Here is a 27002-nt window from a genome sequence, read left to right as displayed (position 1 = left end):
ACTTAGCTTAATGTCCTCAAGGTTCTTCTGTATTATACCATGTCTTAGAAGTTTCTTCCTTTTAAAAGGTTGCATAACATTCTGTTGTACATAAATGCCACATTTTGTTATCCATTCATTCATTGATAGAATGAGTAACTTTCACCTTGTAGCTCTTAAGAATTATGTGTTTATAAACATGACTATTTATGGAAAGTTCCGTATATCTGTTAAGTGCATTTGGTTTATAGTGTTCTTCAAGTCTGGTGGTTCTTTATTGATTTTATGTCTAAATGTTCTGTCCATTATTGCAGTTGGAGTACTGAAGTGTCCTAGTATTATTATATTGATGCTACTTTTTCCTTCAGCTCTGTCAGTATTTGTTTTATATGTTTATATACTCTATGTTTGATGCAGGTATATTTATAATTATTATATCATTCTTTTGAATTGACTCTTTAATCATTGTATAATGACTTTGTTTTTTATGACAGTACTTTTTTTTTTTTATTGTGTCGAGGTGATTTTTTCCATATATAAGTATAGCATCGTTGCTCTGGTTTTCATCTATGGATTTTTTTTCATTCTACACTTTTAGCCTATGAGTTTCTTTAAATCTAAAGTCACTTTCTTGTACACAGCTTAGAGTTGGGTCTTACTTTATCCATTAAGCCACTCTGTTTTTCGACTGGGGGTTTTAATCTGTTTATATTTAAAGTAATTATTGTCACATAAAGGCTTCCTCTTTCCAGTTTGTTAATTGTTTTTTGTCTGCTGTAGAGGTCATTACTGTCTTCCTCTGGTGCTGACTTCCTTTGTTATTTGATGATTTTTTTTTTTTTTTGTATTGATATGCTTTGGTTCCTTTCTTCAGCTATTTCCTTTGTGGTTATCATAAAGCTTATATATAAATCTTACATTTATAACAGTCTGTTTTAACTGGATAACTTAACTGCACATGAAAAAAATCTACATTTTTTTATCTCCCCCAACACACTCCGTTATTAATGTCTCAGTTCACATCATTTATATTGTGGATCCATTAACAGGTTTTTATAGTTACATTTATTATTAATACTTATGTCTTTAACTTTTTTACTGGCTTTAATTAGTGATTTCTGTGTCAGCCTTATAGTGTTATGTTATTTTGTATTTGCATAAGTATTTACACTTACCGGCGAGATTTATACTTCCATTTTTTAAAAGATTTATTTGTCTTAGAGAGTGAGCAGGTGAGAATAAGGGGCAGAAGGGGTGAGGGAGAGGGAGAGAGAATTTTTAAGCACACAGTGCTGAGTACAGAGCCCTATGTGGGGCTTGATCCCATGACCCTGAGATTACATCCTGAGCCGAAACCAAGAGTCGGGTGCTTAACCATATGTGCCACCCAGGCATCCCTATACTTTCATTTTTTTAGTGTTGCTATTTAGCATCCTTTTATTTCATCTTGTTGAACTCTCTTTAACACTTCTTGTAAGGCACTGTTCTCACTGAGATGTTGGGGCTATTGAACTCCTTTGGTTTTTGTTTGCTGACTGAAGTTCTTAGCTCCTCTTTGTCTTCATCTTCGTCTTTGTCTTCATCTTCGTCTTTGTCTTCATCAGCTTCTTCGTTGTCTTCTTCCTCGTCTTCTTTGTCTTCATCTTCTTCGTCGTCTTCTTCTTCTTCGTCTTTGTCTTTGGCTTTGTCTTCATCGTCTTCTTCGTTGTCGTCTTCTTTATCATCTTCTTCATCTTCGTCTTTGTCGTCTTCGTCTTCTTCGTTGTTGTCTTCTTCTTCTTCTTCTTCTTCCTTCCCCATCTCCTTCATTTTTAAAGGACAATTTTGATGGCTATAGTATTCTTGGTTGGTAGGTTCTTTTTCATTCTGCACTTTAAGTGTATTATTACACACTTCTCTGGCCTGCAAGGTTTCTACTGAGAAATCTGCTGATCATATCATGGGACAGGGGTATACCCTTTACTTGATTGGTTGCTTTTCTCCAGCTGCTTTTGTAATTCATAATGTTTCTTGGTGTCTTTTGTGCAACTCATTTGTGATTCTTTAAGCTTCATGAACCTGGATGTCTGTTTATTTTCCCAGGTTTAGGAAATTCTTTGGTATTATTTCTTCAAATTAGCTTTCTATTTCTTTGTGTTTTTCTTACTTATGGGATCTCCATAATGTGTGTATTGACTTGGTTGGTGTCAAATATGTCCTGTAGGCTTTCTTCAGTTTTATTTCTTTTCTCTTCTCTGACTGGATAATTTCAAATGATCTGCTTTTGAGTTCACAGATTTCTTTTCTGCTTGATTGAAACTCTTCGTTGAATTTTTCAGTTCAGTCATTATATTCTTCACAGCAAAATTTCTTTGGTCCTTTTTTTATGGTTTTTATCTCTTTGTTGGACTTTTCATTTTGTTCATGTGTTGTTTTCCTGATTTCGTTTATTATCTCTCTCTGTTTTCTTGTGTCTTACTGAGCTTCTTTAAGATTATTTTGAATTCTTTGTTAGGCAGTTCATAGATCTTTGTATCCTTGTAATCTGCTGTTGGAGCTTTTTTTGTTTGTTTCTGGTGTCATACTTCCCTGATTTCTTTGTGATCCTGGTAACCTTGTTTGGTGTCTGTACATGTAAAGAAATGGTCACTTCTTCCTATCTTCATGTTCTCGCTTTAGGAGGGAATGACCAGAGTAGAGATTTTGTGGGGTGGGGTGGGGTGTCTCCCAAACCTTTTCTTTGGATGCACCTTCTTAGTTCCTCTAGCTCTTTCCTGGGGGAATGTCTTAGAGTTGTATTCCTTCTCTCCATCCCGTAGAGCCATGCTGGGTGCTGAGAACCATAGCAGGTGTTAAGAGCAACTCAGTCCTTTTCCCCAGGGCAATGTCCTGAAATGCTAGGGCTTTGTGTGCCAGCTCCCTTCTAAAGGAGGTATTTTATGATTTTGCTCCTTCTCCGTAGCCTGTAGAGTCATGCCAGCTACCCTAAGGGTCATCTTTCTCTTTTCCCTAAAGCAGTGCACTTAGATTTTGGACCAGTGGATACAAGCACCATTTTCCTCCCTCTTGAAAGCAAATAACTGTGTAGTAATTTACAGAGAAGTCTTTGCTTTCCCTATCGTTCTACTCCAGCCCTTTTCCTTTTCCTTCCCCAGCTTTGATAGAGAAGCTTTCTTATTGTTTCCCCTTTGACTGAAGTTTTTTCTTGGTTCATTGTTTTACTTAGAGTCTTTTTTTTTTTTTTAACAGATTTAAGGCTTTCCCCCCTTATCTCTGTAGGCTAGTAAATTAGAATACTCTGTAGGATGGTAAACTGGAACATCCTGGAATACTAGGATTAGTATCACATGAATAAGGAATTTAGCTACAGTTACATTTGTAGTTCTCTCCTCATCTTTAGCCTCTCTTTCTCTCTCTTTCTCTTTCTCTCTTTTCCTTCCTGTCTTCTTTCCTTTCTGTTCTCATTCCCTGTCATTGTTGAAATATAGTGACACAAGGTCTTTGTCCTCCTGTGTTCATTGAGGTGATTTGTAGAAGGAGGTTTTTTCAGGATATCTACTGTACCATATGGTTGGAAGTGGAAATCTTTTCCTGTAGTTTTAAATGTCATTTTTGTACTCCTACTGCCTGTGACTTGCTTATTTCAATTAGAAATATGCTACTTTAAAGTTTTTAAATATAACTGTTTAAATCTCTCATAATTTCAAAACATAAATTATAGTTTGCCTTTAGTGTTCTTCTTAAAAGCCTAGTTTTTCTAGTGCAAGTTGCAATTCTTGTGGAACAACCACCACTGCAGTGACATTGTTGGGTGAAGAGTGGACTCTCTTGTCTTTTGCTTCAGGATTGAAGTAATCCCCACAGTACAAAGTTAAATTTTTCTCTTCTGAAGTGCTGGAATTCAGTATGTATCTCTGGAATGGATTACAACTTTCATATAATTTAAATTGCTACATAAGCTTTTATTTTCTTCCTGTTAGCTTTGGTTCTGATTTGAAACTAAGCTTTATCAAAAAAAAAAAAAAAGAAGAAGAAGAAGAAGAAAGGGGAAAGAAGGAAAGAAAAAAAGAAGAAGAAGAAAGGAAAAAAAGGAAAGAAGGAAAGAAACTGAACTTTTATCTCAATAGTTCTGTGACCAGTTCACTGTCATGTGTGCATAGTATTCACGTTACAGTGATCCCACCATGAGAATGACAGCTTTATGTTTCTGTTCACAATAATTTTTTATAGTTCTCCTTTAGGACCTTCTCATATGAGATATGATGTGCGTTCTTTCATTTGCTCCCAGAGCACCAGTATCACCAGTCTTTTTTATGCAACTCACAGTTCTTTCCGTTTTATCCAAGATACCTTTAAGCTTCTGTCTCCTTTATTTCTTAATTCCATCCCCATTTGATGACCATAGTTATTTTCCACAGAGATTTCCAAATATAGGTGCTAACTAAAGATTTCTAGAGGACTCTAACTTACAGGTGTAGTATCTGTAACACCTGGTAGATATTAGCTCTCCCCTAGTGAATAGTGGAGCTCTGGTTGGACTGTGGTCTTGTATAATGTATGATATGTTTTGCTTGTTGTAGAATTCCCATGATGTTAAGTAGTTACTGCTTTCTAAGCTTGTTGGACAAATGTGCAACAAATATTAAAGCTTTTCCAATCACCTTTATTCACTACCTAACTTGGCATGGTCAGTGGAACAGATTGTGGTATTTAAAATAAGCCACTCAACTTCTCTCTTACAGAATTCATGTATTTTACAGACTACTCATTGTTGAAATAGTAATGGCTTCTTGTTCTAGTCCTCTGATTAGTGACCAGTCACTGTAGAATGTGTTCCTTCCATAGATGCTTAATCATTCTTTGAAGTACTCTGGGGGGTAGTGATTGGAGGAGTAACATGGGCTAGGAACTCTGATGTTTATTCAGTCAGATTAATTCTTTATATCTTAGGCCAGATAATTAATTTATGGAAAGTTTCTATGATTATGATTTGTTTTTATATCATCCAAATTGGTTGAAAATGTTTTACATTAAAATCTGTAATCCTTACCCAGCTGAGAGAATTTGTCAGTTTCACTCTTTGGTACAAATAATTAGCCCCATGCTAACCATAAACATACTAAATATAAAAAATGTTTTGCCTTGTTTTTATTTTTGTCAAAGAAGAGATCTATCCCTTATTCTTTTTAGAGGTAAAATAAGAGACGGTAACCTGATTTATATGATCATTTTTGTTCCTATCAGGTTTTCCCATATCTAGCATTGTTGATTCCCACCCACCCCACTTTGGAAGTGGTATTAGGAAGCTGAGTGATTATGATTGTGCCTTCTGAAACTTTTAATTGTGGTCTGGCATTTAAATATGATCAATTAGATAGCAGATTTATATCAAATTAATTCTTAAGTACTTTCTTAACCCAAATTTATGTGTTTGACCAAATGAATAGCAACAAATTTACCAAGATTTATCAAAAGCAAAAGCAAACCATTTAAATTATAAAAAATTGGTGAGTAATTGACTAGTAGAATAAGAGTTGTATATATACTTTAAATGCAGTAGTATTGAAAAACATTTGTACTTATAATTTTCATGCAAGGAATGTAATTTGCCAGACATTTGAAGAAATCAGTAAGTTGAAGTACTCCTTTGGTGGCTACAGACTGGCATGTCCATTCATTCATGCTCCTGACTGCATTAGAAGTTAGAACAATAAAATTGAGGAGAACTAACTGGCTTATAGAGGGTTTGAATTCATGGCCCTACCTCACACTTTAACACTGAAAATCATAAGCCTCTTAATTTTAGAAGTTAAGTCAGAATAGTTATTACAAGTAGAAGGGCAATTAGTTATAGATCAGGGTGATGCTTTAATTAGTTTATAAGTTTAATTTTGGAAGAACAGAGCTGGAAATTTTAGTATTTACTGTATTTCCTCTTATTTTTAAACCTAATTTTTCTTTGTGGAAAGAGTGGAGGGTATTCCTTTTTAAGGGATATGCTTTTAAAGTTAAAGTACATGTTTTTAAGCACATTAATGGTTGGAGTACATTTCTTAGAATATGTTAAATTTCAAAGAGCTATTTTGATTTTGCTCGTGTGCCATATATTATTCAAAATCCAAAGGGACCAAATGTTGGTTATATATCTGAATGGTTTCTTTGGGTTGTATTTGAAGTACATTTGGAAATTTGATGTTTATAGGTGAAATCTTTTAATTTTTATATGTGTTATTTGTACCTATTGACTATAAGAATAAGTAAGAACCTCAAAAATTTGTTTTCACTGCTTCTAAGTACATAAGCACCCTTATTTGTGCTAAAATTACATTTATTTCTGATAATAATTTTCTCATATTGTATTTCAATTTTAGGCTAAAAATCTTATAGAGAGATTTTTTAATCAACAAGTAGAAGTTCTAGGCAGACGTGCAGAGCCATTGCCTGAAATATACTATATTGAAGGTACTCTCCAAATGGTTTGGATTAATCGCTGCTTTCCAGGGTATGGAATGAATACCCTGAAACATCCAAAATGTCCTGAATGCTGTGGTATGTAATGAACTGTAATTTCATGGTTTATATTTATGAAAACTCACTTCTTTTCATGATGCCTAAGTGAATGCCTATTATTTATTTTTACTGTCATTTAGATATATCTCTAGCTTATTTGAAGCAGTGTTCGAAAAGACTATGTGAATTTGAAGATCTAAAAGGAAAAAAGCTGGCTTGATTTCGGCCTTTGTACTAACATTATGGTAAAGGGATGGTAGCATTAGGCAGTTGTCTGGGAGGAAGTTCAAAGAGTAGGTGTGTCACTTAGAGCTACTTACCCTAGCAGGAGCCTAGTGATGTTATTGTTTAGAATCAGTTATTGACAAGTTTACATTTGTATAGTCTAGAGGAGATAATTACCTTTTTGTAAATTAAGCACAGGAATTGTTTTATTACTGGTTGTTTTTTCTGACTTTTGATCCTAGCTCTAAGGAGTGTGAGCACTCTCTGGCTTTCATCTGTCTTTTCTGTTACAGAGTTCTACAGAGGCTGTTTAGGATGAGTTAATTCATGGATTCATTGTCTTTGAATTTCTATTTTCAAAAGTTGAATAAGGCAGATAATCTTCAGTTTTATTTTATTTTTTTATTGTGTTCAGTTAGTAGTGTTCAGTGATTCATAAGTTGCATATAACAGCCAATGCTCATCAACACATGTGCCCTCCTTAATAGCCATCACCTGGCTGCCCCACCCCCCCAACTGCGCCCCCTCTAAATCTTCAGTTTTAAAAGGCTTTCTAATATCAAGGTCAATAAATTAGTACCATTGTCATTCAGTCTTCTCTGATTGTTCCTTTCCCCTCTCTTTCTATAATCTTAAGTTAGAGCAAAATCCTTTTCATATAATAGAGCACTAAATATTCTTTTTGCTTTGCTTTATTTAATTGGCTAGATTTCACTTTGATGTTATTTTTTCCTTCAGTTCTGTCAGTATTTTAGGTTTCTTCTCTGATTTAGTTTTTGTTGAAGGATATGAAATTTGACAAAAACGTACTTGAAAACTTATCTTAGGAAATACGACACAGATGTAACAAACAAAACACATATGCCGATTTAAACTATTTTCATGATCTGTGATTATGTATATCACTTCAGAGCACTGATAATGATGAAGGAAAGCCTGGAAAACCAAACAGTGAACCAGAACCTGGTAGTTTAACTGTCTATTAAATGAATTTATATTTTCACTTAATAAAGACCCAAGATAAACTAAAAAGTTTAAATGTTTGTATCTCATTAATTCCAAGAATTTTGAAATAGTTAAGCATAGCTCTTTCAAATAAAATAACAAGATTCTCTGAGAAGCACAAAAATTTCGCTACTAAAATTTTTTTGCATTTATAAAATTTTGGAGAATAATACAGTTATCAGATTTTCTTGTTTTACCATGTAATTGTAATATTCGGTTTGTTATGCACTGTACTGTTTGATGAAGTTATTCATCAGTTATTTTACTCCTGACGACAGAGCCCATGGGGAGTAGGTAATGAAACTTACAAGTCTCAAAAATATTTTCTGCCTACTATTTTGTTCTCCCAGAAACATGGTCTCTGCCACCTCTGTCTGTTTAGAGACAGGAGAGATGCATCCTTGAAACAGTTAAGGAACAAGAGGTCTGCTAATCTGCAGGGAAGAGAGTGAAAAGGAGATAATATTAAGGAAACTGAGTTACAGGTGGCCTGGGTCACAGGGGGTGTGGTTGAGATACTGCTTTGAGATGATGTTGGACTTGAGGTTGTCTTTGAAGGTGCAGGGGTAGCATTTACTTTCCAGGGTAGGGCCTGAAGGAGTGTCAGGTTTCTGGGAGAGTTTTGCATAACCTGGGCTAGAGGAGGAGTATAGAAGAGCTGCGGGCTTAGTGGGGCTTAGAGAGCAAAGTGGAATAGCTCAACTTTAATGTGGCAGCAGGAGTCACATCTTTTGAGTAGAGGACAGAAATAAATTTATTTTTTGAATTTTATGGGATCATTATCATTGCTCAGTATACTTATTAACTAGAGATTTGCTAAATTTCATCTCATGCCATCATATGGTAAATATTTTAATTTAGAATTATCTTTGTGCTGTTATTGTCTGTTAGATGAATGAAGCGAGACTGAGCTCGCTTTTTGAACAGAAATCAATTAAGTCTAATGTGACCATCATATACAGTGGTTTTGGTCTATATTCAGGAGGCCATCACCCAATTTTTAGAGAACACATACTACCCAAAAAGACATTTAAATCATTCTTTGAATTGGAAGGCAGTATAAAATATATGCTACTGGTTACAGGACGAAATTAACATATTAAATGAACTTCATTTGAGTATAAATGGACTACTAGAAAGGAGCAAATAAAACCTAGGAGGTACTTTGTAAAACCACTTACTTACAAAATGAAAACACCATGAGTTTATGTTTAACAAAGGAGATTGGTCAGGACAAGAATGTTCATTCTGTGAGAGAAGGTTATTTACTTTTTCAGCAGTATGCGAAGTGAGTAGGTGTTGTCTTTTCTTTTGGATGTCTTATTTCACTCATGTAATTTTACTTGTCCATGACAGATAAAGATTACTTGCTTATAAACTAGTGGAGCCTTAACATTTCTACCTGTGTTCTTCCTCATTTCTAATTTGTCTAACATTTTAAATTAATTTTCACTGTAAAATACTTCTTTAATTTCACATTTAGCATTGCTTATTATATGCATGATTTTGTCAATCGTTTTGGCACTGAAAGAGAAGATTCTAGTTAAATTGTGAATCATAGATGTCTCTTAATTTCATTAATTGTATCCTAAACATAATACAAAACCAAAGACCAGCTGGAGTATTATACTGTTTTCTGATAGAATTTTTTTTTAAAAACATGAGATTCTGAAATATTTCCTGGTAATTTCTGTAGTTTCTGTTATTTCTATATAACTCTGCATATCTTGTTTTTTATCTTTATTTTATTCTTATTACCTCAAAAAAAAAAACCCTGTATGTTAAATAACAATTTTTGACATAATAATCACACTTCACCTTCTTTTTCTTCCTCTTTAAATTATTGCAGTAGTTTTAAAACTCTAATATGTGCCAAAAATACCCAAAGATTTTTGTCAAAATAAATCAATGTGTGGGAAGCAGACATCTACATCTGTAACAGGTTTTCTAAGTGATTCTAATACATGTGGAAGTTAGAGATTCCTGAGTGTTAGTGTGGGCATGGCAACAGCTGGTGAAGTGCTTTCCTGTTCGTGTGGGTCTGGTAATTCCTCAGGGAAGTGCTTGAATAGTAGTAGCATTGGTAAGGCAGTACCTGCATAATACAACTTCCCTTCTACTAGTGAAACATTATTTTTCATGGACTTTTGAGGATTGAATGTGTAGTTTAGTAATAGTTTATGCGATGTTGTTAATTTGTTGCTTTCTTTATACATGAGATTTGCTGTTGTACACTCAAAATTTGGGGAATCCCAGGAAGTCTCAAGCAAGGAGCTCTTTGTTTTTTTTTTTTTTATTTTAATAAACATATAATGTATTTTTATCCCCAGGGGTACAGGTCTGTGAATCAAGCAAGGAGCTCTTTGATAGTGGTATAGTGTCTGTGTGAGTGGTCAGAAATAACTAGGTTACAGGTTAGAGTATTTAAACATCTTGGGATGATTTTATTAATAAAGTGATTTTAGTAATAAAGTCCTTGTGTACTTTAATTATGCAGTGAAAGTGAGTTGCTTAATAGATATAGTTGCTTCTAAAAGCACTCTTAGACTCTGAAATTTATTCTGCTTAGACATGCAAACCCTCAACCTTTGTTTTAATTTTAAATCCAAAAACCAAGAAAAATAATGATTAAAAAGAAAAAACTGATGTTGAGAAAACACAGTTGAAGGCAAAAAGTCTCACTGTATACACAGAGGGCATTCCAGGATGATAAAAGGATAAATCTACCAAAGATGATAAAATAATATAATATTGCTAAATTTGTGAATGCTTAATAAATAACATGTTTTAAATACAAAAAACAAAAATTGTCAGAGAAGTAAAACTGGAATGTCAAGCGATATAGAAAAACAATGAAATTGGACCCAAAAATCACCTCCAGATGTGTTATAGACATAAATACATAAAGAAAAACTGTAAATATTTTAGAAAATAATGTAGGAAAATATCATGTCTTTAGGATCAGAAAAACAATTTCTGAAAAATGCACAAAAAATCACTTATTTTAATAAAGAATGATAATTTTTCTACTAAATCAAGTATTTCTGTTTATCAAGACAGTGCGGAGAGAGAAAAGATAATCCCCAGAACGAGAAAATTTATTTGTAGTGGACATAACCAACAAAAGACTAGTACCCAGAGCTGTAAAAAACATTTTTTTTATACCTGTAAATAAAGAACCTGTAAATAAATAACCTGTAAAAACATTTTTTAAAAAAACCAAAACAATTTTTAAAAATGGGAAAAGATTTGAACAAGTTTACTTCACAAAAGTATAATTCCAGATGATCAATGGATATGTGAAAATAGGTTCAAACTTTATGTAGAGAAATGTGAATTAAAAACAATGAGATCCAACTGCCACAGCTGTGAAATTGGCAGAAAGTAAACAGTTGTGACCAACTAGGTGTTGAAAAGGGTGCAGAGCCCCCCGGGAGCAGCCACACACTGCCTGCCTGAATGGAGATCCTGCCACTTTGGAACACAGCTTGGTAGTGCAATAAATGTGCAGTGCACCCACTGCGTGACTAGCATTCAGCTCTTAGGGAAAGTTCATCTTTGTGTATTTCCTAATAGCCCCAAACCAGAGGCAACCCAAATGTCCATTAATGGTAAAACAGATGAAGAAACAGTGATCTGTTCATACAATGGAATGCTTTACAGGTGTGACAGTCAATGAGTAGGGATCACAAGCATCTGGATACATTTTATAAACATAGCTCCTGGGAAGGAAGCTAACCACCACAGAATCTATGCAATTGAGGCATAGCTAACCACTGTTACAGAGATTCATTCATGAGTGCCAAAACTATCATGGACTCCAAGGGTGTGAGTGCCACAAGAGTGTTGACTTCTGGAGGGATGGAAGGGAGTGTGATTCGTGGGGGCACAGGAGGAATTTTGGGGAGATGCCAGTTTTCTGTGTTACAGCCTATACTGTTTCTAGATAGGTTTCTATGCAAATATTTGTCATATTGTACATTTATATCTTATTTTTTTCTCTCCATGGGTTATATTTCATTTTAAAATGTGACAATATTAAATTTTTCCCTCAGCTTGAACACCATTGTTAAAGGCACTGTGAAGAAAAAAAAAAAATTACAGGAGTCTTTCTCTAATGATTCAAACTTACGATTTCTGTGTAGTGTCACTTGATCTTTGTCTTCATAAATTTATAATTTTAATAGAGCTATTAATGATGGTTCAGTAGGAATAATGAAATTATTATGAATTATTTTCTATTAACCATTAAGTCATAGTTCTGTATTACTCTGCTGTCTTCGTACTAGTTTTATTTATTTAAAACAGCTAACAATAAAATTGTTTTAGCATTTTGTTTATGTTGACCTTTAGATTATTTCCTGTTTTTACTACTATATGAAAGGTGATTTATAATTACACTTAATCAACCTTTATTTTTTCAGTTATTCCTTATATAAATTTACAGAAATGTGAGCACTACTTTTTAAAAGTGAGCATTTTGACTTGGATATTTTTTGGTGTGTTGTTTTATTTCAGATTAAAGTTTTTACCCTGTCTTAACCTCTCCCAACAATAGAGGTGTAATTACAGACTTGTTGTTACTTCTTTTATTGGACTCGGAGCATCACTTCCCAAACAGTAAAAAGCAGACTTTAAGGGCCAAGTAAAGCAAGGGCTGTGTTACTCATGTCACTGCATGCTCCGGGGGCTCACACCCTCCCACTCGAGGCTCCTGAACCAGACAACATTCCACGTGGTTTTCCTCCCTTTTCCTTACTTTCTTTCTCCCTCACTGCCCCCCGCCGCAGTTAAATTCTCTTTTGTGTCTTTCTCCCAAATTTATTTCTTTGTCTCTATTCCTATTATAATCATCTACTTTGAATTCCATTTTCTGTGTGTGCCTGAGACAATCATCTCCTCCTTCTAACTGCCATCCCTCTTCTCTTCAGTCCACACCTCACATTGCTCTCACTTGTACTTCTAAATCCCACATGCAATCCCTTCCTTTCTTCACTTCCAAACCTGCGGTAATAAAACCCTGGCTTCAGAGCATAACTTGCTGCACCTTCGATGAGTCAATTCCTACTTAGCTTTCAGCAACTCATAAATAACTTTATTACAATAATGGTATCATTTTATGCTTTATCCAACCAGAAATGTGTTAGAATCCAGTAATATGTATATGGTACTTATTATTACTAAGTGTTAGGCCCTAGGGATACCCTACCTGATGAATGACCTAAAAAGTTACTTCCTTGATGTTTAAATTCATCAGGTCAAACAACTCATAAACAGAGAAGTGAATAAAATCATCACATATGGTGATAGGCCCAGTAAAAAACATTCAACAAGGTGATGTGATATACTGTAGTTTATCAGTTGGGTCCAAACAGAAAACAGACGCCTACTTACTCACTAGTATTTTGATTTCAGCATTTAATGAAAGTGCCATTGTTAGAGGTTTGGGCAGGGTGAAGGGGGGCAGTAAGGTATATTGAGGCACCTAGGACTATAACACCTTGAAGCATTTTCCATCCCTAGCTTTGAAGGATGAAGAGGAGGAAGGAAGATGCAGAAACTTACAAGGGCTGGTGCTGGAGAGATGGGCTGCCTGGTGCAGGCTATGGGCATATGCTGAGGCAGTCACTTCAGAGAACCCACAGCTAGCAAGAGGGGAACACATGCCCTGCACTGCAGTCCTCTAATGGAGCCTCTCTGGCCAGACACAAAGAGAAGGGACCTGTGTGATGGAGTCTGTTGATTTCAGTTCTAAGAGAAGGGTGGGAAATGCACCAGGCTGTGGGTTCAAATGAGACTGACCATCAGGGAGAGTAAGTAGGGTTTGGACAGAGGACTGAAAGTCTACATTAATTGGATTTCAGGGAAGGCTTCACTCAAAAAGTGACTCTTGAGTTCAGCCCTGTGTGATAAGAAGCAGATCATGCAGAGATCTGTGAGCTGAGTTTTCCTGGCAGAGAGAAGACACATACAAAGGCCAGACTTAGCATGGCATGCTTGATAAGGCACTATTGGCCATGGCCATAGAGAATGTGATAGGTTTAGTGCGTTTAAGAGGCACAAGAAAAAAAAAATTATGCATGGATTGTAAAAGCTTGAGGAAGATGGGAGGAATGAAGTGTGACTTTTACATTTAAACATAAGTAGGTGGTATAACATCTCTCAGTTGGATTGTTTTGTATTATGTGAAGTAGTATTGTATTATGTAAAGCAGTCTGATTTTATTTCACAGAATGCCCAATTTCACAGGCCCATTCATTGAGAAGTTCATGCTTTGCTCTGTGCTCACTTGTATTTGTATGGGTAGATATGTCTCTGAGCACTTCCTGTTTTGTTACAGTACTTACCGATCTCTTCACCAATTAGTATAACTTCATGAGTTTTGCTTTCTGATAAGGCAGGTCCTTGTGCATTATGAGGCCATTGCCTCTCCATTTAAATTTTTCAGTCAGTTTGTCAAGTTCTACAAAAATGGCTATTGGATTTTGATCGTGACTTCACTGAATCTATAAATCTATTTGGAGAGAATGGCCACCCTACCGATATTGTATCTTCCAATTAATTAATATGTGTGTGTGTGCATATGTGTGTGCTTATGGGTATGTTTGTGAATCTTCATTTAAAAATCTTCCTTTACATCTTTATTTAAATGTGTCCCCATTGTAATTGTTCTCAGAGGTCTTACAAATATTTTTTTTCTTTTCATATTTAGGTGCTTGATAGTTTTAGAACTTTTTATTTTGCTATAATAGTAGGCTTCTGGAAAGTTAGAAAAATATACAAAGCTTTTTGGGATACCTTTCACCAAACTTATTGATGTAGACAATATTTGTATCCCCCCAAAATTCATAGGCTGAAACCTAATCTCCAGAGTAGTGGTGTATGGTGGTAGGGCATCTGGAAATTAACTTTTGTAGGTGATGTAAAGTGAGGGTCCAGTGTTACTCACTTGCATATAGGTATTCAGTTTCCCAGAATCGTTTGTTAAAAAGACTATACTTTACCCATGGAATGAACTTGGCTTTCTTGTTAAACGTCAGTTGACCATGTATGGGAGGGTTTGTTTCTGGGATTGCTCTTCTGTTCCATTGGTCTGTGTGCCCATGTTTATGCCACACTGTTTTGGTAACTATAGCTTGGTGATAAGGTATTTTTTTATTTGTTTCTGTTTGTTTTTGTTTTTTTAAAGAGATCAAGCAGGGAGAGGGGCTAAGGGAGAGAATACCATGCAGGCTCCACACCCAGTACAGAGCCCAGCGTGGAACCCAACACTGGGCTCGGTCCTAGGACTCTTGAGATCATGACCCAAACATAAATCAGGAGTCAGATACCTAACCAAATGAGCCACCCAGACACTCCAGCTTTGTAATAAGTTTTGAAATCAGGAAATGTGATTCCTCCAATTTCCCCTTTCTTTTTCAAGATTTTTTAGTTACTTGTCGATACTAGAGTTTCTGTATGGATTTTAGGATGGTGTTTTGTTTTGTTCTGGAAAAAAAAAAAAAAGAACAAACCCACACAATTGGGGTTTTACCTGATAGGGATTGCATTGAATCTATAGATTACTTTGAGTAGTATTAAAATATTAACCTTAATGATATTAAGTCATCTAATCCAATAATACAGATGTCTTTACAATAGTTTTGTTTTCTTTAATTTCTTTCAGCACTTTTGTGTAGTTGTCAGTGTATAGGTCTTTTACCTCCTTGCTTAAATTTGTTTCTGAACATTTTATTCTTTTTGATGCTATTGTAAATGATTTTTAAAATTTCTTCTTGAATTGTTCATTGTTGATTTTAGAAATGAGTGTATTGACTTAATATGGTACAACTTTGCTGAATTTATTAGACTCATAGGGGTTATTTTTAGAGTCATAAGATCATATCTATGAACAGAAATAATTTTGTTTTTCACTTTAAGTTAGATTCCTTTTTTTTTCTTTTTCCTACCAGGTTACTGTGTCTAGAACTTCCAGTATGTTGAGTATGAATGGCAAATGTAGACATCTGTGTTGATTTTGATCTTGGGGATGAAGCTTCAATCTTTCATTGTTGAATATGATGTTAGCTGTGCATCTTTCATGTATGGCTTTCAACATGTTTAGGAACTTTTCTTCCATTCATAGTTGATTTTTTTCTCATGAATGAGTGTTGACATTGGGAAGATGTTTTTTCTGTATCTGCTGAGATGAGCATATATTGGGTTTTTTTCTCCCTTTATTCTGTTAATTTGGTGTATTACATTGATCAAATTTTCATACGTTGAATCATTCTTGCATTCTGGGAATAAAACACACTTGGTCATAGTGTATAATAGTCCTTTAATATGTTGCTGAATTTAGTTCCTTGTATTTTGTTGAATACTTTTACATCTATACTCATAAGGGATGTCGGACTGTATTTTTCTTCTGCTCTCTAACTTTGATATCAGGGTAATGCTAGTCTCTAGGGGGTTTTCCTTCATCTGCAAACTTCTGGATGAGTTTGAAAAAAGAATAGGTGTTACTTCTTGTAAACTTTAGTAGATTTCACCAGGGAAACTGTGTGATCCTGGGCTCTTCCTTATGGGCAGGTTTTTGATTACTGATCCAATATCTTACCAGTTATAGATTTATTCAGATTTTTTATTTCTTTATGTATCATTTTTAGTGGATCATGTATTTCTAGAAATTTTCCCATTTCATCTAGGTTATTCAGTTTGTTGGTGTACAGTTATTCATAACATAATTTATGTAATATGTAAAATCAGTAGTAATGTTCCTACATTCACTAGTATTGTGATTTTAGTGTCTTGAGTCTTTTCTCATTTAATCTTAGTCTACCTGAAGTTGTCAATTTTGTGGATCTTTTCAAAAGAACCAACTTTGGGTTTTGTTGATTTTTCAATATTGTATATATTATATGTAGTATATGTATATATATAATATATGTATTAACCTCACCTTTAAGCTTTATTATTTCCTTCATTCTGCTGGCTTTGTGCTCAGTTTGTTCCACTTTTCCTAATTCCTTAAGCTAGTTTATTAATTTGAGATCTTGCTTCTTTTTTGTTGTATGTGTTGGGGGGTATACATGAAACTCTTAGTACATATTTTCCTGCATCCCATAAGTTTTGGTATATTGTATTTTCAATTTTATTTCTCTCATAGTGTTTATTTCCTTTGTGTTTATTAAACAATACATTGATTGTTTAAGAATATATTGTTTGATTCCCAAATATTTGTGAATTTTCCAGTGTTCTTTATTTATTCATTTCTAGCTTTATTCTGTTGGGATTAGAAAAGATACTTCATTGATTTCAATCTTTTAAAATGTATTAAGACTTCTTTTTTTGTCACCCAGCATATGGTCTGTCCTGGAGAATGTCCCATTTGCCTTTGATAAAAATGTGTATTTAGCTCTTTTAGTGCAGGCTTCTGTGTATGTCTCTTAAGTCCTGTTGGTTTATAGTTTTGTTCAAGCCCTGTATTGATCTTGTGTTTGGTTGTTACTATTAAAAGTGAAGTTTTCAAGTCACTATTTTGAATAACTCTTTTTCCCTTCAATTCTATTATTTTGCTTTATATATTTTGGGACTCTGTTGTTAGGTGCAATGCATATATGTTTATAATTGCTCTGTCTTCATGATGAACTGAATTGTCCTTCATCAATATGTAATGTCTCATCCTTTTATTTTGTAACAGTTTTTGTCTAAAAGTCCATTTTGTCTGGTATTAGGGTAGCCACCCCAACTTTCTTTTGGTTCTTATTTGCATGTTGTAACTTTCTCTGTTTTTTTTCTTTACTTTTAGCCTATCTGCATCTTAGGTCCATTTGGGTCTCTCATGGTTAACTATATTCACATCATTTTTTATTGTCTGCTCTGTGGTCTCTATCTTTTGATTAGAGAGGTTAATCCACTTATATTTAAAGTTATTACTTTTAAGGAAGGACTTCAGTTTTTTAATTACTTGTTTTCTGTATTTCTTAAAACTTTTTTGTTCCTTATTTCTTCCATTCATACTTTCTTTTCTATTTAGTTGATTTATTATAGTGACACTTTTTGATTACCTTCTTATTTCCTTTGTATGTATAGCAAAACTATTTTCTCTGTGGTTATAATGGGGATGACATATGACAACCTAACTTTCTAACAGTCTAGTGTTAACTGATACAAACTTAAATTTATTCAAATATGAAGCTCTACACTCCCTTTATATTATTTGTGTCCCAAATTATATCTTTAATATTGTGTGCCCCAAAACAGAAATTATAATTATTTTTATGCATTTGTCTCCTAAATCCTTCAGAAAATAAAAAAAGTGGTTACAAATCTAAATAATAATACTAATACCCACATTTATACTCCTCATATATTTACCTTACTGGAGATCTTTAATAGTCACCTGGCTTTGAGTTACCGTCTAGCATTCTTTCATTTCTACTGGGAGGACTCCCTTTTACATTTATATTAGGGCAGGTATAGTGATCTTGAACTCCCTCAGCTTTTCTTTATCTGGGAACAGCTTAATTTCTCCCAGATTTTTGAAGGGCATTATTACCAGGTATAGCATTTTTAGGTGATACTTTTTTTTTCTTCAGCATTTTAAGTATATCATGCCACTTTCTTCTGGCCTGCAAGGTTTCTGCTGAGAAATCAGCTGATAGTCGTATGTAGGATCTCGTGTACATGATAAGATGGGGCACCTGGGTGGCTCAGTTAGTTAACAAGCATCTGCCTTCAGCTCAGATTGTGATCTCAGGGTCCTGGGATTGAGTCCCTCATCAGGCTCCCTGCTCAGCACAGAGTCTGCTGCTTCCTCTCCCCCTGCTCGTTCTTTCTCTCTCTCTCTCACTTTCTCTCTCAAATAAATAAAATCTTAAAAAAAATATGTATTTCTCCCTCATTGGGTAGACTGTTCTTCTGTAAATGTTGAATAGGTCAGTTTGGTTGTTGATGTTATTTAAATTTCCTATATCCTTACTGATTTTCTGTCTATTATATCAATTATTTCAAGAGTGATATTTACCTTTCTTATGAAAGTGAATGAATTTATTTTTTATATTTCTTTTTCTTTTTATAGTCCTTTCAGTTGTTTTTTTTTTTTTTTTTTCACTTGAAGTTCTGCCATTTGGTGCATAAATGGTTAAGGGTATTATATCCTTCTGTTTATATTAACACCCTTATCATTATAAAATAATTCCTTATAATGGTCTTCCTCTGACTAGTAGTTTGCTTAATGTTAACATTGCCAAATAAGTAATAAAGATTTCTTTTTGTTAGTGTTAATAGGTTTTATCAGTCAAGGTTCCACCAGAGAAATAGAATCAGTAAAATATATACTATATATTTAGAGATTTATTGTAAGAAATTGGCTTATGTGATTTTGATAGCTCGCTAAAAAATTTCGAAGTCCATAGGGTGGGCCTGCTGGAAAGGGGAGCCTCAGTTCCGCTCCTAGGCCTTTTAACTGAGTAGATCAGTCCCATCAGGGTATCACCTTTAATAAAGTCAACCGATTGTAAATGTTAACCACATGTACACAATACCTTCACAGCAATGCCGAGATTAGCATTTGACTGAATAACTAACGGGTATTACTTAGCCAAGTTGATAACATAAAACTGACCTGTATGCATGCTATGCTATATCGTTTACTATTTCCTTACTTTAAATTTGTCTTTGTATTTAAGATGTATTTAGTTTGGAAGCATACAATTTGATTCTGCTTTTAAAAAAAAAAGTCTAATCTGACAATATCTGTCTTTTAATTGGGATCTTTAAACCCAGCTTAATGTGTCAGTTGATATTGTTAGGTTTAAGCATATCATCTCACTGTTTTCTATTTCCCATCTTATTTTTCCCTTTTTTCTCTAGTTTTCTTTATTTGATTAAATCAACTGAATATAGTTTATGATCGCATTAAGCTTGCTGTTCACTTTTTTTTTTTTTTTTTAAGATTTTGTTTATCTATTTGACGGAGAGAGACACAGCGGGGACAGAAGCAGGGGAAGTGGGAGAGGGGGAAGCAGGCTCCCCGCTGAGCGGAGAGCCTGACTCGGGACTCGATCCCAGGACCCTGAGATCAGGACCTGAGCCGAAGGCAGATGCCTAACGACTGAGCCACCCAGGCGCCCCTTGCTGTTCACTTATTAAGTACAAGTCTGTGTTTTTATTTTAGTGGTTGCTTTAGGCTTGTAGTGTATACCATCACCTCTTCACACTTACTCATCTTGTCTTTGGCAGTGTTTCATAGACCATTAAACTTACCCCGTGTACTTTTTCATCTCACACATCTTAGTTTTGACCTCCAAAAAACACTTTTTATATCTTCCATATATTAAGATTTGAATTTATTGGAATACTGTTACATTAATTATTTTAATGTTGTTTTCTACTAGTTCTCACTGATTATTCAAAGGAGATGGCAATTTATTTTTCTTTTTATTATGAGTCATATTTTCTTGCCCCTCATATAGTTGATTTTTCACTGAATGCCAAACATTATGTGTGTCTTGTTGCTTATTGAATATTTTTGTATTTCTGTGTTGTGTGTGTGTGTGTGTGTGTGTGTGTGTGTGTGTGAATTTTGTCCTGGCACACGCAGATAAGTTGTTTGGCAACAGTTTGAGCATTTCTGATCTTGCTTTTAAGGTTTATTAGGCTGAACCAGAGTTCAGTCTAGGCTAATTATTCCCTGCTATTGCAGTAATTTTCTCTTGACTCTGGCCGTATGCCTCTCACTCATGAGGATTTGCATACTGACTCATGGTAATATGCACTAAAACCAGCCCAGCATCAGCACTGGGGACTATTACATTATAGTATGGCAATGGAATTTGAAAGCTTATGTCCTAAGAAGACAATGGAATGCTATGTGTTTTATGACTAGCCTCAGAAGTCACCTTGTGTCCCTTTTGCCATACTCACAAAGGTCTACTCAAGTTCAAAGGGAGGTGACACAAACTCTACTGCTCAATGAGGTCGTAATTTGAGAATGTTTTGGATGGGATATATGGTGTTTGCCACCTTTGGAAAAGTCCTTTGTATTTCCGTATACATTTTAGAATCAGCGTGGCCAATTTCTGTTTTCAGTAAGCCTGTTAGAATGATGACTTGGAGAGAATGTGGCTATGTATTAATGAGCTGTTTTATTTTTTCATTGTTATTGTGTTATAATTGATAAAATTGTATATAAGATATACAGCTTGATATTTTGATATATGTATACATTGTAAAATAATTGCCACAAGCTAATTAACATATCCATCACGTCCCATTATCTCACATAGGTACCATTCATGTGTGTAGTGAGATCGCTTACTATCTACCCCTTGAGTAAATTTCAAGTATGCAGTATTATTAATTATAGTTACATTGCTATATTTTGATCTCTAGAAATTAATTCATCCTGTGTAACTGAAACTATAATATCTCCTCATTTCTCCTCCTATCAGCCCCTGGCAACCACCTTTCTACCGTAGGCTCCTTTGAGTTTGACTGTTTTAGATTGTGCATGTAAGTGAAATCATGCAGTATTTGTCTTGCTGTGTCTGCTTTATTTCACTTAGCATAATGTCTTCCAGGTTCATCCATGTTGACACAAATGGCAGAATTTCCTTCTTTCTTAAGGCTGAATAATATTCCATTGTATATATAAACCACATTTTCTTTATTCATTTATTCATGGATAGGCATTTAGGTTATTTCCATATTTTGACTAAATATTCACAAACCATGTATCTCATAAGGGCTTAATCCCCAAAATATGTAAGGAACCTCCTACAACTCAATAGCATAAAAATAAGTAATCCAGTTAAAAAACAGGCAAATAACTGGAATAGACATTTCTCCGGAAGACATGCCGATAGCCAACAGGTATATGGAAAGGTACCCAAAATCACTAATCACCAGGGAGATGAAAATCAAAACCACAATGAGATATCATCATGTTGTTATCAATAAGATGAGAAGATAAGAGATAAGTGTTGGGGAGGATGTGAAAAAGAGACTCCTGCGTACTCTCAGTGGGAATGTAAATTGCTATAGCTATTATAGAAACCAGTGTGGAGGTATCTCTGTTTCTCTAGGGCTGCTTAAATTTCTCATCAGTATTTTGTCATTTTCGATGAGAATGCCTTATTTATTTTTACTCTATTTTAAATTGGTTTTTTAAATTTAGTTTTCAATTGCTGATTGTTAAAAAACAAATACAAATTTATTTTATATGTAGGATTTACTTCCTGTGATCTACTAAACTTAGTTATAGCAAATAGTTTGTAGACCCCTCTGATCTGCTATGTAAACAATCATATGGGTTAGCAAATAAAGCATTACTTATTCCTGTCAATCTTTGTACCCCCTATTTCTTCTTTCTTATTGCAGGGACCTTGAGTAAATATTTAGTATAAATTATGAAAATAAATATGCTTATCTTGTTTCTAATCTTAGGAAGAAGACATACAGTATTTCACCTTGAAGTATAATGCAAACTGTAGTGTTTGATTTTTACATGTTCTTTATCAGATTAAGAAATTCCTATTTATTATTAGTTTCTGAGCTGTTTTATTATGGATGAGAGTTGGATTTTGTCAGCTGCTTTTCCACATTTATTAAAACAACAAAGTATATTTAATCTTTAAAAATATTTATTGAACTTTACATTCCTTGGACAAACTCCACTTCATCATTACATACATTACATACATTGTTGAATTTAATGTGCTAATATTTTAAGGAATTGTATTATTATATTATGCATTTTATTATAATTTCTTTTTCAGTTTTAGCAATCATGAATAGGCCAGCCACTAAAAACAAATTGGCAGTGTTCTTTCTTACTACGTATTCTGAAAAATCATATATATATGATACATATATATAATGTATATATATGTGTGTATATATGATATATATGTTCATGTGTATGGAAAAATACTATTAATATATAGCTAAAAAGGAAAAATACTATTAATATACATATTAATAGTTTTTTTCCTCAAGTATTTCACAGAATTTACCAATGAAACTATTTGAGCTAGGAGCTTTATTTGTGGGGAATATGTATATTTATTTTGAGAGAGAGAATGCAATGAGTGGGTGGGAGGGTAGAGGGAGAAAGAGATCTCAAGCAGGCTCCATGCCCAGCATGGGGACTGATGCAGGACGCAGTCTCATGAACTGAGGTCATGGCCTGAGCTCAGATCAAGAATTGGACACTCAATCAAGTGAGCCACCTGGGCACCTCGGGAAAATATTTTTTAATCAACTTTCTTAAGGTGTCATAAATGCACACATTTTAATTTTAGCGTAAACATTTTAATTGCACAGTTCCGTGAGTTCTGACATATCTACTCATTGATTAAACCAATACCACTATAAAGATACAGAAATTTCTTTTCCCCAAATTGTTTCCTTTCACCACTTCATGATCACTCACAACTACTTAGTAAGTATAACTGTTTATCCATTCAACTCGTCATAGGCATTTGGGTTGTTTCTAGTTTTGGCTGTTGTGAATAAGCATGTATGAACATTTCTTTGTGAGTTTTTGTGTGGAGTTATATATTTTTTTCTCTTGGGTAAAATTACATGAGAGTTAAGGTGTAGGGTAATACAGTAAGGTATGTGTAACCTGTTAAGAAACTCCCATAGTTAATAGAGTATTGGTTGGATGATTTTCATCCATGGATGATCTCAGCAATGTATGAGATTTCCACTTGTTTCACATTCTTACAGTCTTGATATTGTCCATGTTTTTATGTTTTATTCGTCTCAATTTGAGTATAGTACTATCTCATTTGTAGTACAATTTACGTTACCATACAATAGGTGGTACCTATTATCTTCTTATGTATCTTCTTATGTTCTCTGTGAGCTCTCATACATATTCTTTTGTGAATTGTTGTTCACATATATTCCTCTACCCTTTTTATCAGGTTATTTTTCTTCTAAACATCGACTTAGAAAGATTTATTTATATTTTGTGGAAATAAGTCCGTGTGTATTCTCTGTCAACTTTCTGAATGGTATCTTTCAAATAGCAGAATTCTAGTTTTGGTGAAACTAAGCTTCTCATTTTTTGTCTTAATGGCCCAAAGATATTGTGTTTATCCAGGAAATTTCTGCTTATCCCAGATTCATAAGGCATTTTTCCTATATTCTTCTAGAAATACTAACTTTGTCTAATGTGGTCTTGCTAAACACAGTTACTGTGCTGAGTTTATTTTTTTTTTTTTAATTTTTGGGATTTTTTTTCATACCTAATCATGTCACATAGGAATAATGACAGTCTCACTTTTTTTATTAGTTCCCATCCCCTTTGTTATTATTGCCCCATTAGTCTGGCTCGCATGTTCAGAAAAGGGCTCAACAGAGTGGTGAGAGTTGGCATCTTTTTCCTCTTTCCCTTGTCACAACCCACAGGCTTTTCCATTAGGTGTGACACTAGTTGGAGGCTTTTCAGAGGTACCATTGATTGATGAAGGAGATTGTCTTCTATTCCCTATTTATTTTTATTCTTTGATTATGAATGAGATTGAATTTTGTCATTTTTTTACCCACTGTTGAGATAATCGTGTATTTTTCATCTGTTATATTTTTTGATGCATTGATGGATACACAGATGTTGAACTGACCTTGTGTAAGCTAATGGAATATAAACTACATGTGATCATCATTTATAATTTCTATATATCGCTGGGTTTTATGTGCTAACAGTTAGGGATTTTTATATCTATTCCTGAGGGACTTCAGTCTGTAGTTTTGAAAATATTTATAAAATTTTAGTATTAGGGCACTGCTGTTTAAAAAATGAATGGCAATCATTCCCTCTTCTTGTTTTTTCTAAATAGTTTGTGTAAAATTTATATAATTTTCTCCTCAGGTGTTTAATTCTTTGTTGAAGCTATCTGTACCCACATGTTTATTTTTGTTTGGTTTTGCTTTTGGGGGAAAGGTATGTGGGGGGAAGAGATTTATTATGGCTGTTTGGAAATGAATCTCTTTTTTATAATGGTATATTTCAAACATCTAGAAATATAGAGAATGATAACTGTAAACAACTATGCACATATATCATTCCAGTGAATAAACAAGTATGTCACCTATTCAAAACATTTTATATTGGCACTTCATATTCTGAGATTTAAAGCAATTTTAATATGAAACAGATGAAACATCCTATAAATTAGGTTTTCACAATCCATTGTTTTTCCTTTCTGCTCAGATATATCTGTTATCAGAATTTGGTTATTTTTTATCCCAATTCAGGATGTTTGTCTTCTAACTTTTTTATTACAGTAATCAATAATGACAGATAGCATTGGTTTGCGTGAATACACATTGTCTTCCTTAACTTCTGTAATTTGCTTTGTTTGGGCTCAACATTGACTTAGGATTAACTTCTCATTTTAAAATTATACAGTTTAATGACCTGGACATGCATATATTCATGAAACTACCATCACAATCAAGAAAAGGATCTTTGCCACAATACTGTATTTTGCTTATGCCATTTTATGATTGATAGTACTTCCACATCCATTCCCAAATACTTAATATGCTTTGTGTCACTATATATTAGCCTGCATTTTTATAACTTCCTGTAAGTGGAGTCATGCAGTATATAATGTTTGAATACTTTCACTCAGCAGAATGGTTTTGAAATTCACCAGTGTTATTGCATGTATAAATAGTTTGTTGTTTATTGCTGGGTAGTATCCCGTTGTATGGATATACCACATTCTGTTTATCCATTCACCTGATGATGGACATTTGGGTTGTTTCCAGTTTTAGGCCATTACAAATAAAGCTGCTATGAACATTCCTGTACAAGTCTTTGTGTGGACATATGTTTTCAGTTCTCCTGGGAAAATACCTATGACTGCGATTGCTGGGTCATACGGTAAGTGTATGTTTAACTTTATAAAAAAAAAAAAGCCAAATTATTTTCTTAAGGCTGTACGATTTCATGTTCTACCAGCAAAGTTGGGGAGTTCTAGTTATTTTATTCTAAATACTTTCCAGAGCATAGTATGGTCACTCTTTTTAATTTAAGCACTTTTAGTGTGTGTGTGTGTGTAGTGGTATCTCATTGTGGTTTTAATTTTAAATTTCCTTTTAAAAAGATATTTTCAAGTTCCTATTGGATATTGGTATTTCATTTACACAGTATCTGTTTAAATATCTTTCCCATTATTTAAGTGGTTCTTTGTCTTACTGAGTTGTAAGAGTTCTTAATATAGTATAGACAGAAGTCACTTTCCAATATACAGGTTTTCCCCACCATCTGAAATTTCATTTTATGCCACTTTGCTTTTATGAAAGACCTACCTTAGAATAGGTTTTCATTACCTAAAGAAGGTCCAAGAGGATTTCCTCGTCTATGAAATGGTAGTTGCTGCTTTGCTTTGCACCATTTCAGCTTCCAAAGTGTTTCCTGGGTGTGCTCTGCTTTCAGATAGTGAGGGGAACTTGTATGTGCGTGAGTGTATTCTCCCAGACTGGCCTGCTTTTTTGTCTTGAGAGAAAAACACTGAAGTCCAATTTACTAATTTTTTATCCTGTGGTTCTTTTGTTTTCGTATTCTAATAAATCTTTGCATATTCTAAGATCACAAGGATTTTCTCCTGTGCTTTTCGTTTAGTACTTTTGGGTTGTACATTTAAGTCTATTGTCCTTTTGAGTTAACATGTCTATTTGGTGCAAGGTAAGGTTGATGATCATTTTTTGGTTATCAAACAGATACCCTGTCCTGGTGATCTAGCACGATTTCTTGAAACACTTCTCTCTCTCCATTAGAATCTCCTGGTACCTCTTGTTGAAATTCAGTGGACTGTCCCCATGTAGGCTTGATTTTACTCCATCCATTAGTATCTTTTATTTCAGGAATACGGCAGTGTTGATTGCTGGAGCTTCATGGTAACTGTTATACTACATTTAAAAAATTGCTTCAGTCATTCTACTTTTTGAATTACCATATAAGGTTTAGAATTAGCATGCCAATTTCTGCAAACATGCCTGATGTGGTTTGAATAGATTGCATTGATTCTAGACACAAAATTGATAATAATTGTCATCCCAAACACATACACTCTTCTGACAGTGAACATGGTTATCCTCCATCCGTACAAATTAAATTTAAATTTGTCTCAAGGATGTTAGGTAGTCTGCATATTTTTTCCTTGGATTTATTCTGAAAGATGGTATGGGTTTTTTTGTTCTTGTTTTTAATAATTTGTTTGGAATGTAAATAAAATTGTTTTTTATGATTTAATTTTTTCAGTTAACATATATGAGTGCAGTGGATTTTTTTGAAGATGATA

General features: G+C 34.1%; 1 protein-coding gene across 3 annotated transcripts in view; it reads left to right on the top strand.

Annotated features, from left to right (window-relative positions):
- The window catches only part of ZPBP (zona pellucida binding protein), a gene marked incomplete at its 3' end in the record, with an annotated part of 104878 nt that overhangs the window by 63422 nt on the left and 14454 nt on the right, over positions 1-27002 (top strand). For 2 of the 3 annotated variants that reach the window (XM_080818990.1, XM_080818991.1), the window contains exon 7: positions 25474-25582. The exons of the other annotated variant lie outside the window; for it this stretch is intronic. In XM_080818990.1, coding sequence (XP_080675116.1) covers positions 25474-25582 — 109 coding nt within the window. The remainder of the gene's footprint in view (positions 1-25473; positions 25583-27002) is intronic. 3 annotated transcript variants of the gene reach the window in all.

This window comes from Martes martes (assembly GCF_963455335.1).
Source record: "Martes martes genome assembly, chromosome: 11".
NCBI classification, from domain to species: Eukaryota; Metazoa; Chordata; class Mammalia; order Carnivora; family Mustelidae; genus Martes; species Martes martes.
Note: the sequence above shows the minus strand (reverse complement) of the source record. Positions and strands in the feature narration are given on the sequence as shown.